The 14,782-nt window shown below is 35.2% G+C and overlaps 3 protein-coding genes across 9 annotated transcripts in view; 2 read left to right on the top strand and 1 right to left on the bottom strand.

The window, feature by feature from the left end:
- Positions 1-3,353: 3,353 nt before the first annotated feature.
- pon2 (paraoxonase 2) lies at positions 3,354-7,526 on the top strand. Its single transcript, XM_084384899.1, has 9 exons — positions 3,354-3,509; positions 3,706-3,776; positions 4,019-4,074; positions 4,287-4,452; positions 5,252-5,378; positions 5,465-5,665; positions 5,745-5,826; positions 6,011-6,139; positions 6,279-7,526. Exons 1-9 carry the CDS (start codon positions 3,433-3,435, stop codon positions 6,438-6,440), a joined length of 1,071 nt encoding a protein of 356 aa, XP_084241025.1. The 5' UTR covers positions 3,354-3,432; the 3' UTR covers positions 6,441-7,526.
- On the bottom strand, positions 7,434-14,679 carry LOC311275706 (engulfment and cell motility protein 1). 3 transcript variants are annotated; one of them, XM_084384901.1, is made up of 9 exons: positions 14,557-14,679; positions 13,910-13,980; positions 13,586-13,624; positions 10,694-10,830; positions 10,343-10,455; positions 9,680-9,787; positions 9,390-9,469; positions 8,185-8,262; positions 7,434-7,950 (listed from the first exon to the last, which is right to left on the bottom strand). In XM_084384901.1, exons 3-9 carry the CDS (start codon positions 13,589-13,591, stop codon positions 7,738-7,740), a joined length of 735 nt encoding a protein of 244 aa, XP_084241027.1. In that variant the 5' UTR covers positions 13,592-13,624; positions 13,910-13,980; positions 14,557-14,679; the 3' UTR covers positions 7,434-7,737. The 3 variants fall into 3 exon arrangements, with proteins under 3 accessions (XP_084241027.1, XP_084241026.1, XP_084241028.1); XM_084384900.1 differs by having other exon boundaries at positions 7,513-7,950; positions 12,564-13,624; XM_084384902.1 differs by lacking the exon at positions 13,910-13,980 and having other exon boundaries at positions 7,513-7,950; positions 14,557-14,647.
- fxyd6l (FXYD domain containing ion transport regulator 6 like) overlaps positions 9,164-14,782 on the top strand; it is a 30,618-nt gene continuing 24,999 nt past the window's right edge. Inside the window, exon 1 of one of the 5 annotated variants that reach the window (XM_084384912.1) lies at positions 9,164-9,339. The gene's annotated coding sequence lies outside the window, so the exon portion shown is untranslated. The remainder of the gene's footprint in view (positions 9,340-14,782) is intronic. The other 4 variants (XM_084384907.1, XM_084384910.1, XM_084384916.1 and 1 more) reach the window with 4 other exon arrangements.

The following is a 14,782-nucleotide window of genomic DNA, read 5'->3' as shown; positions in this document are numbered from 1 at the left end:
TGTCTAAAATGGGATACATCAACATTATGTAAAACAAATAAAACCTAAAACCTTCCGTATCAATTTATTTGGACATTTTTGTAACTATACATGAGACAAATCAGACATCCAATAAAATGACATTGCACTAAACATGATGCAAGTACTTCGAAATTTTGTTTATTCAGAAAAGTATATATGGCAAGACATTTTTTCCTAGTATTAACCTAAAGTTTTCATAGCCATACTTGCACCACTAAAATCATTATCAAGGACACATCTGAGATCATTAGCAATATAGTTCTGTTTGATATTACACAGAGACCTTGTTCAATTTACATTTAGACCCAAATAATATAGATATGTATATTCAGCATCATTACTCCAGTCTTCAGTGTCACATGATCCTTCAGAAATCATTATAATATGCAGATCTGATTCTCAAGAAACATTTCTTATTATTATTAGCAATGTTTGTTGAAAACATTTGTGCTGCTTAACATTTTTTGTGAAAATGCTGATACCTTTTTCAGGATTCTGATAAATAAAGTTCAATGAACAGAATTTATTTGCATTTATTTATTACATTTATTAAAGCATTTGATAAATATAAATCTTTTGTAACATTATAAAAATCTTCACTGTCACTGATCAATTTTAAGCATCCTTGATCATGATAGGCTATTAATTTATCTCTTTTACTTTTACCACAAATGTTTGAATGGTATCATTGTTTCCACAAAAATGTTAAGCAGGTGTTAGGGGGTAACAGTTTAGGACCCAAGGACCAGATGTTTGAAAGAAGAGTCAGAATTACAATAAATTGAAGAAAAGTTTTACTGAAGATCAGCAGAAGTCAGTTTCAAGACTCACACAGGAGTTCGTAGGCCGCCCCGCTCACAGTTACAAAGATCACAGCAATTATACCCTACATCAAGGTCTAAGCTACGTCCTTGCTTCAGGTTGCAGTTTCTGATTGGCTAATAAATAGATAAACAGTAATTTTCTACACATATACAGATAGACTGAAGCATATCTCCATCGATTAGGCAGCTGACACTCGGACACTGAAGTTAGGCACGTTGTTACCTTCCAGGTCACAGATTTGGGTTGCTGGGCGCCAGCCTGTCCAGAACAACGACTCAGTCAATCTCCAATAATGCCAGTGGTTCCTTAACCTGTAACCAAGAAGACTAACACACACACCGACACACAGCTTTTCCAAGGTTGAATTTGGCTAGGCTCTAACTATAAGAGAGTCCTCTCAAAACATCAAGATAAACAAGCACTGTTACTGTATTCAGATATCAAATACAGACATTAGAGAATACATGAAAAGAACATTTCAGTAATCATACTGGTAACTTCTATAACAAAGTAAAATCTCACAAGAGAAGTCATTCAACTCATGTATTATTTAGAAGGAAAAATATTGATTAATACCTTAACTATAATCACTCATTACATAGGCCTACATTGAAGCAGCAGTGGATTCCAATCCACCCCCTTCACAGGAAAAACCTGGTTTTCAACATTGATAATAATATGATAAATGTTTCTTGAGCACCAAATCACAAATCAAGTGACAATGAAGACTGGAGTAATGATGCTGAAAATTCAGCTTTGCCATCACAGAAATACGTTTTTCAAAATTATTTTTCAAATGTATTAAAATGATTTTAAATTGTAATGATATTTCACAATATTACAGTTTTTACTGTATTTTTGATTAAATAATGTAGCCTTAGTGAGCATCAGGCTTGTGCAAAATTCAGAATTTCAGAATTGGCCTCCATTCAATTCATGAATTGGAATTTGAATTGAATTTACTCCGCCCCACAGGACATTGAATTGAATTTGAATTGGAATGACAGGAAGTGGAATTAAATTCATGGCAATTCAAAGCAATTCCACACAGTCACACAACAGAAAGAATGTGTTGAGTCTCGCATGCATTATAGGAAGGTTACTTTGGAAATGTTATTGCTTACTGTTATTAGTTACCCATTATAGATGTGGTTTGGATTACTTTATTTGGACAACTTTATCAATGCAAAGCAATTTCGTTTTAAGTTGATTAGTAACTAATTGAATTAAACATTTTACGTCAGTAATACAACTAAATACAATTACATTAATTTTGTAATTTAATAACAGAAATTTCATTTCACGTAACTATTTACTCCTCAACCCTGCATACATTTTGTTCTAAAATAGATATTGATCAAATTCTTGAAATAAATTACCCCCTCAATGTTGTTTAATTAGTTTTGTTCCAATGTAATTTTCATTTCATTTCAAAGTAATCACACAAACACAAAGTTGTTGTAAATGCAGTTATCATTTATTCCAAATGCAAAAAAATTACTGAGCAACACTGTTGCATCTCATTCTCAATAGCTCCTCAAATGTTTTTTCATTGAGTCTGCACCGTTCTGGTCTGAATATCTTTCCTGCAACACTAAAGATTCTCTCAACAGGTGCAGAGTGAAGTTGTAAGGGACTTCTGAAACTTAAAAAGTCCAGTGTTGCCCATCAAATTGTGCTTTCAAACAAATGTCCACCTCAAATTATTTAGCAATCATTTTAAATATTTGGTTAAAGTAAAGCATTCTGGGAAATGGAGTCATGTTCCATCATGTTCCACAAAATTACAATTACAATAAATCAAACTTAATTATTTGTTCTGTGACTAGTGCTTTTAACATTCATTGCTAGGGGAAAACATATCCTTTTAAAGTAATCTGTACAAACTAATATAATTTATAATGCAATCATATCTGACATATACTGTAAAGCTTCATTGTTAAACACTTCACTTAAAATATGTATTTGAATTTCTTTGAATTTTTGTTGAATTGCAATTCTGCTTCCTTTAATTCAAATTCGAATTGTAATTCTAGATCCTGTTTTTGACATCAATTCAAATTCAATTCAAATTCAAGAATTGAATTGGAATTAAGGAGTCATTCTCAATTCAATTCTGAATTGTGCACAAGCCTGGTGAGCATATGAGACTGCTATCAAAAACATTTAAACATTTTATTGTTTCCAAACTTTTGACAAGTATCCTACTGTACATTATGCCTATATTAAATACATTTAATATTAAACCAATAATTTTTTTTTTTAAATAAAATAAAATAAAATCTCTTTTTACAAGCACACCTAAAAAAGGGCACATTACGCATCAATAGCTGTATGGAGGTGGCTGGAAAAGCCCAAACCACGGACCAAAGAAGAAACAAACAACTGGGATGACAATATTGTAGTGTGTGGTTCGAACAGTAGGTGGGGATATTTAGCAACTGTGATTAGTGTTTGGCAAGGGTTAATAATGTTTGTTCAACCCATAGAGGTTCAACCCACAGTCTATGGTTCAACCTATGGGTTCAACCCATACTGTCTATGGTTCAACCAGAGCTCGGAAGGGGCAGCGCGTGAGTTTCAGACATGGGCAAGTTAGCAGTTCTCTCCCTCGCTGTTATTGCTCTTGCAGTTTTGATCGGTGAAAGGCTCAGTTCATTAAGGTTGGTTGATGTGTCCGATCATATTAAAGCAAACTAATTGACTATTGCAATAAACGGTTTCTTTGACTACATGTTGTTCTGATCTTTGTTGCTACTTATTGACATAGGCCTATTCATTTGTAGTTTTACATAATTATTGCACATGACAGTAATCATAACAATATCTTTTACACGTGTCGTTTTATTTTCACCACAGGCATTTAACACTTTCCTACAGAGAATTAACTCAGAACTACCTTCCTAACTGTCACCTAATTGATGGCATAGGTAAGCAAACACCTTTGGGTTGATGGCCTTCTTTTCTGGTCACGTGTCTTTAGCTGGATTCAATTAACCAGTCTGGACCTAATGCCATGTTACTTATATAAATTATAAACCTTGAGGTTCATGAGAAATAATGTCTTATTGGTACAATGTAATTTTTTTTGTGTATATTTGAAGAAGCAAACGTTTCTGACACTGCAAATGTGGATGTTGTAATCTTTGGTGTTATTTTTATGTTATATCAGATTTTGGGGCTGAAGATATCACCATACTTGAAGATGGATTGGCTTTTCTGAGCACTGTATGTCATACTCATAACCTCAAAATTATTACTGAGTATTTTGATTATTTATTCAGATATAAATTATTCCCATCCATTTAATTTAATGTTAGCAACAGTCGTTTTCACTAAAAGCACATATGTCTATTGATATACTCAGCTGCTAAACTGAGTTTATTTGACAATTTAAATGCAACAAAATTTTTAAATATGTTCAAATGAATTGCATATAGGGCTTGAAGTATCCAGGCTTACCATCCTATTCAGACGATCCTGGAAAGATCTATACCCTGAATCTGTTGGATTCTGAACTGAAACTTGAAGCACTGAGCATCAAGGGTCAGTTTGACAAAGACTCTTTTAATCCACATGGAATCAGCGTGTACACCGATGACAAAGGTTTGGCATTTTCATTAAATGAATATATACATAAACAAGAAAAGTTGCATTCCATGTTGAATTCTGTCTATGCTTACATTGATATTGTTTAATTTATAATACCAACACACAGGTGAGGTAGTAGAAATGTTAAAAAGTTAAATCGGAGTTATATTAAAAAATGTCCTGGCTCTTCCAAGCTTTATAATGGGAGTGAATAAAAACTTCACTTCAGAGATTTTGAAGCCCCAAAAAAGTGCATCCATCCATCATAAAAGTAATCATTACGACTCCAGGGGTTAAATATAAGCCTTTTGAAGCGAAGCGATGTGTTTTTGTAAGAAAATATCCAGAATTATAACTTTAGAAACTGTAATCGCTAGCTTCCGGTAACATCCGTCTGCACGTTCACGGAGAGTCTAGTTCCGACGGAAGAGTGACCTCTGACCTGACGTATGAAGTTATAAATATGAATATTTTTCTTACAAAGACACATTGCTTTGCTTTAGAGGGCCTTTATTAACCCCCTGCAGCCATATGGATTACTTTTATGATGTATGGATGTGCTTTTTTTTGGGCATCAAAATCTAAGGCACCATTCACTCCCATTATAAAGCTTGGAAGAGCCAGGATATTTTTTTATATAACTCTGATTGTGTTTGGCTGAAAGAAGAAAGTCATATACACCTAGAATGGCTTGAGGCTGAGTAAATTATGGGATAAGTTTTATTTTTGGGTGAACTAACCCTTTAAAACTACTGTAAATGGATGAGTTTGATAGAAGTTTAATATTGCATGAATTCCTCTTCTCTCACTACAGATGGTGCATTATATGTGTTTGTTGTTAATCATCCTCAAGGCAAAAGCCAAGTGGAGATTTTCAGATTTGTTGAGAAGGAAAATGCTCTTCAACACATCAAGACCATCAAGCATGAACTTCTGCACAAGTATATGCTTCTTCAAAACACAGTATTTCTATAACCCCAAACCTAATCAAAGTATAAATTCCAGTTTATGTATGTGCATTTGTTAGTGTGAATGACATAGTAGCTGTGGGGGCCGAAAGTTTTTATGCCACCAATGATCATTACTTCACTAATGAGATTCTCAAGTTTGTGGAGCCGTTACTCTCTTTGCCCTGGTGTGACGTCGTCTACTACAGCCCTGAGACCGTGCAGGTTGTGGCGGGTGGTTTCCTATCTGCCAACGGCATTAATATCTCACCCAACAAAAGGCAAGTTGCAGAAAAAAGCATTTCTTGTGGAATTATCCCCTCTTTATATGTTATTAATACAAATAACATGTAATTTCAGGCATTTGTATGTGTCAAATATTCTGAAGCACACAATTGTTGTCCTGGAAATAAAGAAAACCACTGTATTATCTCATGTGAAGGTAAACGCCGAACTACATAAAATGTTCACACCTTCTTTTATTCCAAATTGAATATTTATTTTTATAGATTTATGCATAGAATTCTGACTTTATTAGTTGTGTTAGCTTCAAATAAAACTTAATTTAAAAAACCATTCTTGACTTCAATTGTTAATTTTACTGCATGTATATTTTTCTTACCTAGGAAGTTGATGTGAACTCACTCTGTGACAACATTGAGGTGGACCGTGAATCTGGAGATCTGTGGCTGGGCTGCCACCCAAATGGTCTCAAATGTGTATTTCATGATCCGAATGATCCACCTGGTTCTGAGGTGTGTAAATGCTTGAGCCATGGGTTGAGCCTATGTTCAAATATGTTGAGCTGTCATGTTTATCTTGAATGATCTTCCCATCCCTTTCCCCTTTCTCTTCGTACTATTTCCTGTCTTAAAAATATATGTTCTCCTGTAGGTTATCAGGATCAAGAACATCCTCTCTGAAAAGCCCCAGGTGACTCAGGTGTTTGCAGATGACGGCAGTGTGATCATTGCTTCTTCAGTGGCAACCCCGTATAGAGGAAAGCTGCTCATTGGAACGGTTTATCAAAAAGCTCTGATCTGTGACCTTAAATAGTGAATATATTCACTTGCAGCAAACAATGAATAAAGATTTGATTTGGATAGTGCATCTGAATATTTTTTTAGAAATTGTCTAAACTAGGTTTTTCTTATCATATAATCATTATACTCCATTTGTGTGGAGTGGAACTTAGTTTATAGTTTTGAGTTGGCTTATGTTGAGGCTTTTTGACTCTCTAACAAGAAATATTTTAGTAGTATGCTCTAAAAAATAAAGGTTCTTTATTGCATCTATGGTACCATGAATAACCTTTAACATTAACTGAACCTTTACATTCCATAAAAGGTTCTTTAGATTTTAAAAAATGTTCTTCACATTAATGATCTAAAGTTATTTTAAGAACTGTTTATGGAAAGATTATGGTTCTTTGACATTGCTTAAATCCCTTTTGGAACCTTTATTTTTAAGAGAGTTTATTATGTCAATGAAAACTAATCAATTATGATTATCTGAGCGAACGGCGCAATGATCTCTCAGGGTGGATATAATGGCGTGTTTGGGATGGCACTTCAAAAGTCCAAATTGTCCATCCAAACTTTGCCGGTATGAATGAAACTAAAGTGGTAATGATTAAACAACTCAAAATTTATTGTAATTCAAACTGTATATTGATGAACAGGAAGGCAGTGTGGATGTCACATGTTTTGGAAGAGAAAATGTGTCCAACTTAATCAAAGGCCTTTTTATCTTAAATGCTAAATTAATCCATTTTCAAAACACCTGCTGCTATAATAATTCTAGCTTAATGCATGTGTGTGTGTGTGTGTATACAGTATATCTTAAATGTAGAAGCCAAATGGGGACCAGTATATATTTTGACATTGGAAATAATCTTTTAACTTTAATGTTCAGTGTCATTTAGTAACAGTTGACTTGATTACTCTGGAATCATTCTTCAGCCCAACAATAATTTAACTGTCCTGTGAGTGATTTGTATGTGGTTATGACTTAATGTAGCTTCTGATTGTTTATGATTGTGAAACAAATCAATTCTCAGTGTTTTATGTACAGTAGACATATACTTACACAAAAAGTTGTGAATGATACCCCAAGCTGAGTTCATTAAAACTGATGACTGAGAAGAAATGTTACTGTGAGTTTTTCTCTTTGCAGAAGTCATGAGAGGCATTTAAAGGAAAAAGAAAACTAGAGCATCACATCATAGATACAATCTAGAGGAAAATGTATGATCTGAACATGATTCTGTCCATATAAGAGGAACGTGGAAACAAATAGCAAAAAGGTGAGTACTCCGCTGATTTTCAGCTTGAGCAAGGACTTTATTCCAGTCTCAAGTGTGCTGCTGGGTAAAGTCGTAAACAAAGTCGTAAGTGCTGGGCTCTTTGGGAACAGGAGGAGGGACGTCAGGAATCTGAATGTTTTCAAGGTCCAAGAGGCGAAGTTTCAGCTCCATAGTAACCAGAGTGTCCATATCTGATTTTGTGAGCTCACTTGTCATCTCTTTTCCCAAAAGAGCATTCAAGCCATCAGTCCAAATACAGAACTAGTATTTGAATAAAAAAAGAAAGAAAGGAATTTATAAATAGAGTATTGTTAAGGATGATGCATTTATTCAAGCAGCTCAAGTGATAATACAACTTAGGCCTACTTTTAATGGCTTTGATGTCCACGACAGGAGGTGATATTGTTATCTTATAAAGAACAAAGGTTCTTTATCTTTCCATGAGACAAGTATACATTTTATTACTGTCCTGGCTTTGTATATGTTGATACTCACCTCATGCTTGTCTGGAGCAATGAAGTTCAGGTACTCATCAGAGTTATGGAGAATGGAAAAAGCCAGCTCCAGCAGCTCCTGAAAAGCAGAGGAAGAGTCATAATCTCCAACCCTGCAGCGCTCCAACCTCCAACCTGACCTCACTTGCTGTCCCACAATTCCTACTTGCACTTTACTACAGGTGCCTTTGCAAAACAGATGGCTTCTGTCGTCATTAAACCCTCCTTCCAAAGTCACCCAGCTGGAGTGCTGAATTTCCAACAAGGTCATTTAAAACTAAAGAGATTCAGTTCATAAAATTAGGTTTGAGAGACCTATATACGCTCTCACACACACAATTGGTATGTTGTTAAACAATGCTATTCATTGAACGTCTATCCCTCACACATCCTCGTTTTCATTCCTGACTAAGTCAAATATGGCGCTACCCTAAGGGGGGAGTAAGTCGAGTTATTTTATTATTATTATTATTATTATTATTGAGCCTATTCACATTTCCGGGTTTCTCAGAAGCTGAAGTCGTCATAGTTGGGTAAACTTAGCGGTGAATGAGAGACTAATAAGTATATTTTTTGTGTTCCCATTAGCTCAAATAGCAAGAAAAATGCCACACAAGCCTTTTCACAACTTTCAAAAAGAAGAAAAAAAATATAGAGAGAGATTGATAATGGCAGTCAGAAGACAGAAATATGTCAATTTTACCGTCACTCCCACAGACAGCCGCTGTAATAGAAACACCCTCCTCACAACTTTTTTTTTTGTTCTTATATAATAAAAATATAATATTTGTAATATAATATAATAAAAAGTATAGTGTATAAATGTACATACATAAAAAATGAAAATATAAAAAACTTTGCAGGATTTACGATGCTGATGACCGTTAAAACGCGTCATCACAGTGTGTGAAAAGGGTCATCTAACCACTAGATGGCGTCATTTGGACTTAATTGACATTACTAGATTAATTGCTAATTGTATTCAGCAGTTGACATGCCTGTTTGTGTTCCACTGTTGTCTTTCTTTGGGGTTGTTTTTACTAGTTATTATTTTGAGTTAAAGACTTGATATATTTTGCCTCTGCAAGATTCTGCATGTAAAATCAGCCTGTCTTGTCTGCTCTGACTTTGGATCCACAACACCTAATCCTGTCTGGTGAGTACCAACTTGTCAGGTTTCTTATTACAATAATTAATACTTCTTACCTTATTCTTAAGTGCTCCTTTTTCCCTCATGTGCGGGCAGTCTTTACCTGTTACTACAGCTTTGATATCTGCTACTGTCACTGAATGTAGAGAAGATGGAATGTTATGGAGAGTTGACCAATTTAAAAATTTTGTAGAAATTCTATTCAACCATATTCATTAAAAACATTTATCTCTAGTCTGCTTCAAGCTTGTGGATCAATATGGTATTAACAATCAATGTGATAAATATAAGCCATGATATTTCAAAAGACCGCAGTTTTCATTTATAATCAAAAAGTGTTTCTCACCTTTCTCCTGGAGAGAGTCGTGTGATATTTGTACTTGGGAGAACTCCTCTATGTCTCCATAGTGTAACACTTTGTGGTTTGGTGATAGACGGCAATACCAGAACTTGTCTAGGGGAAATGTATGTATATAAAAATATGCATGTTATACCGTGCAAGTCATTGTTTGGCTGTTTTCTTCTCTCTATCAATAGATTTAGAAATAAACATGATTTTAAATAAAGAGGGCACAATAATAATGGTATAGCCTAGAATAAAAAAAAAAAATAATTATACAATGGAGTATTTGAATATAGGCTGTTTTGTGCCCCAAATACAGAATGAGATTATACATTTAATATATCTTTGTTTACTATAATGCAACATCAAACAGACCAAGCGTTAGGGTAAGGTGGTCGAGGGATCCTAAGCCTGCGATGCCCTATATTTGAGTAGATTATTAAAAAAAGCTTGAATACAGTGTCTCCCTTCAACTTATGTATATCCAATATTATTGTCAATCAATCTGGTGTACAATATGATGTTTTTTTTTCTTATTTGTTAGTGGCATACATTGCATCTATAAAACTGCAATCAAATCCATCAAATGGCATTTCTGTATTTGGAACTGAATCCATGAATTGAATCAGATGTAACTGTAATCTGGTTTTTGGATGAGTAACTGACCTTGTCTGCGACGAGCACTGATCTTCCTAAAGCAGGTCCCCTCACACAGGTGGTTCAACCTCTGTCTTTTGATCAGCTCGGTCACCTCTGGCTGGAGTTTCTCTCGTAGTTCTCTAAACACACACAGACATGTTACCTCGAAGCAGCGACAAACCTGTGGCTCGTCGTACCATCGTTAAGCAGGGCTTGTTAAGAAAGTTGTCACTCAGATATAGGGCTGCATGATTTGGAAAAATAAAATGTAATTGTGAATTCCCCCGCAAATTAATAATGAATTAAATAAGATTTCTCTTCAGAATTAGCAGTGAATTGCTTCATTTATATAGGCCCACTATAAGAAGATGCACTTACAGCATTGGGCGTGATTTGGGGTCTTCCTGGCTCAGCATCTCTGATTTCAGCAAGGGTCTGTGTGGCCTGCCACTGCCCACCGTGTTAAATCGCAATGTGACACTTTGGGTGGCGTACCATTTCTGTTTTTTCTCCACCTACAGAAATAGAGACAGTCGTTCAAATAAATGCAACGCATCTTTTGCTTCATGACGTGATTTCCTTTTGCTTGATGGCCTGGAGGCTTCACCAGCTGTCATTGTTGTTGAAGTTGAAGAGCGTTTTGTGTCTTAACAGTGATTTGCTGATGGCTATACTGCAGTTTTAGTCTGAGTCTTTATCTGTGTGGCTTAATGGAGTTTTTCTTTATCTCAGACCTTGCATCCCTTTGTGTGGCCGTTGGGTACATGCCTGGCACAGTGCTGGGGTCTGGCAGGGGGAACTGAGGAGCTCAATGGGATTAAGGCCCTGTCAGTCTAATCTCTAACAGTGCTGTGACAGTCAGAGCCTGGGGAGAAACATGCTGACACAGTGCACTAAAGTGAGTTGGCCAGCCAATGTCTGGAGAGAGGACACATCAGTTATGGTTCGTTTCGGTTGCCATGTGTTTTGTCTTTTTGCATTGTACAAAATATTTCCATTATTTGACAGGCAGCATCTGTTTAAATTGTCACCATTTCTACTCAGTTTATGAGATTATAAGTAATCAGTAAAAGTGCAATGACATTTTCATTTTAAAAAGATTTTTTTTTTTTTTTAAATGGTGTATAAGACTTTTTTTAAGTGTGTACTTAAGCATGTTGATGATTCTGGGAAAATGCATTTTAGTGACTCAATGAAAACTTTAATTCCCTAAATAACAGTTTATTCTTGTAATGTAAACCGAACGTGTGCTTGGATTTTGGTTACAGGAGGGAAATATCCTTATAGGGGATAATAAAAACAAGACCAAATAGACTAAAAAGTGTGTATAAGAGATTTAAAGTTTTTATAAACTGCTTTTTATAGCTGTTATTTTTAAGAATAAAAAAAAGACTTTGCTGGGAATAAAACAATTGAGTAAATGAAGTAATTGTCCAATTGCATGTGTAATTTATTATTATTATTATTATTATTATTTTAATAAATACAAAATATATAATTGTATTCCTTTGAGTTCTAGTCAAATCAGGAATGGATCAGGAATTCATGTTTCTATTGATAGAGGAAGGCAAATATATGCAATTATTAATTGTAGCCATATATTAAAATGTTATATATTCTGATTACTTTTTCACCATGCTTCCAGTACGTTTCATTACATAGCCTGTCCAGACAAATTGTTGATTCTTCCAGATAGTAAAAAAAAAAAAAAAGTGTATAGCAGCACTATCAATCACCAGTATAAATAAAATGAGAATGAAGCCTCTAATATCAAGCCATAAGCAATAACACGTCCCACCCCCTCCCCACAGTGACAAACAAAGCAAAAGGATGTTGAAGTGATGAGCTTGATCAAGCTTCCCTTGATCAAAAATAGCGAGTCCTAAAACATGAATAATAACAAGTTGCATTCTGTTTATATTCCAAAACAAAAATGGAAAATTTAAAAGCTGATATAATTGTATGGTTTTGCATAGTAAAGCTCTGACCTTCCCCTGTAAATCATTGCAATGAATTAATGTTTTTTGTAATATTTCAAAATAAATATTTGAAATGGATCTGCCAGCCGACTCTGCTCTAATGTATTCCATCTGATCATGCAATGTGGACAGTAACAAAACAATAACAAAGCATCACCCAGTCATTCAGTTATTCCACTATTATGATTCATAATGTACTGACTCAGGTTACTCTGTGAGTAAAGTCAATTAAGGTTAAGTATGGTCATTTAAAGGCTTGCTGTACTTACATGTAAACAGTGTGTATTAAAGGAATGAACCATAAACACTGTTATCTGGTCACAGTGGCATTGGGGCGAGAGAAGTGATGCAGGCAACAGCAGATGGTCCTACAGCAAGAATAGATCCTGTATGCGTGCGGGTACGAGAAATGGGGGCAAACAAACAAAATAGTAGAACCCAAAGTAGTATTTCCCTTTGACTCCTCACTGAAAGAAAGACTCAGTTCTGAATCCTTAGAATGCTGCTTTGCTTGTTTATATGAGTGATCTACACCGATTGGGCTGATGCCTTCGTGGTGCCAGCCAATGAACAGCTGGCTATGGTCACATGGGTAGATCACAGAGGGAGAGCGTGAGCAAGTTGGATGGAGGGATGGGGGATGGGGGGAGGACAGGACCAAAATATAATGATTTAAGAGATCTTCTGTCTAGCTAAATCGCATTGAACTTGCTGATGTTTTTCAGGAGCACTGTGAGATGCAAATGGCCCTGACAAGAGTCTGACATTTATTGTGAAAGGGAAAAGGTGTGAGAAAGTGTGGAAACGTGAAGATCCTAGCATCGTTCTCCATCAAAGCAAAAACCAGGGGTGTAGTCATTAGAATTCTGTTGTCATGGAAACCGGTTCAGTGTGGCCTGTCGGGCTGGTGGCGGGACTCTGCTTACCCCAGTCTTACACAATAAGAGCCTTGCAGCCTCTTCCTTTTTACTTGCTCTTTCACTCCACTCTCATCCTTTGGTTTGTTAAATATATGTACTGCACATCGGCCACATCGGATAGGAGAGATGTACTTCATTTCATCCCATGAATCAAAGAAAACATGTTGGTATGGGGACAGGCTAGACTAGAATCTTAGTTGTTTTTGGTTATGATAGAGGTTAGTCATCAGGTAAGGGATGAGCCAGAGTGTTCAGTGTTGAATTCATCTGTGTATATGATGCTCCCTGGTTTGATGGATTGAAATATTACAGGTGATGATACCAGGGACTATCTGGCAGGTCACCCAAAAATGAAATTGTCATGTACTCACCCTCATGTTGTTCTATGGCCATATGAATTTTTCTTTCTTCTGTGGAATACAACATGAGATGTTAAGTAGTATATTCACTGCTTTTTTTCCCCCCATACAATGAAAACATATGATCAAGAAAATGCCAAAAAGCCCTCTTAAACTATGCAAACCGCATGTTATTTTTTAAATGTTTTCTGAAAGGGTTGGTTCACCCAAAAATTCTGTCATTTATTAGAGTGATTAATTGAGTAATTAATGACTTAGCACTTGGGTTATAAAGCCCTTTGTTATTTTTAGGGCTTGATAATTGGTTTAGAAGAGACCATCAATTGATATACTGACCGCAGTTGATGTGACTGTTCCCCTTGAGCAGGGAATAATTCCTCTGTTTGCTGAAAGCGCCAATTATTAAACTGAAAAAGGAAATGGCGGACAATGTGAGTTCTTTTTAAAGTGTAATAAGGAAATCGTTTTTTTGAGTTTTTGTGGAGCATTTATGACCAAATACACAACCATTCAAAAGTTTGGGTTCGGTAAGATTTTTGTTTTTGTCAAAAAAGTCTCATGCTCCTTAAGGCTGTATTTATTTGATTAAAAAAAATACTATTGTGAAGTATTATTAAATTTAAGTAACTGTTTTGTATTTTAATATATATTTTAAAATGTAAGTTATTCCTGTGTTGGATTATACGTACATTATACGTTACTCATTAATCTTCAGTGTCACATGATCCTTCAGAAAGCAGCGTTTATTTGAAATAGAAATCTTTTCTAACATTAAATGTCTTCAATTTTGATCAATTTAATGCATGCTTGCTGAATAAAAGTCATTTCTTAAAAAAAACTTCCTGATCACTTTTTAATAGTAGTGTATGCATACATTTTAAATAGGTTTTAAAAATCTATGTCTATCAAGAGGAAGCATCACATAAAACTTCAGTCTTAATGATGAAATGCTTCTTGCAGTCCAAGAAGAAAACAAAACTCACCAATTTGCTATACTGATGTATCTTCCATAATGTCAGACGTTTCTTTGCAGCAGCACCATCATCATGTTTAATGTCCAGAATCCTCCTGAGCAACTGTTTTTCCTTCCTTTGCTTCAATAAATGTCATAGCAGTGCAACACAGGTGGTAGATTCAGTTCCTCAAGGCCACAATTTTGTGTTCATGAGAACTTCTCCATATAGATACCTATAATAAACTTGTCAGTAA

Source organism: Rutilus rutilus (assembly GCF_951802725.1).
Source record: "Rutilus rutilus genome assembly, chromosome: 17".
Classification (NCBI taxonomy): Eukaryota; Metazoa; Chordata; class Actinopteri; order Cypriniformes; family Leuciscidae; genus Rutilus; species Rutilus rutilus.
Note: the sequence above shows the minus strand (reverse complement) of the source record. Positions and strands in the feature narration are given on the sequence as shown.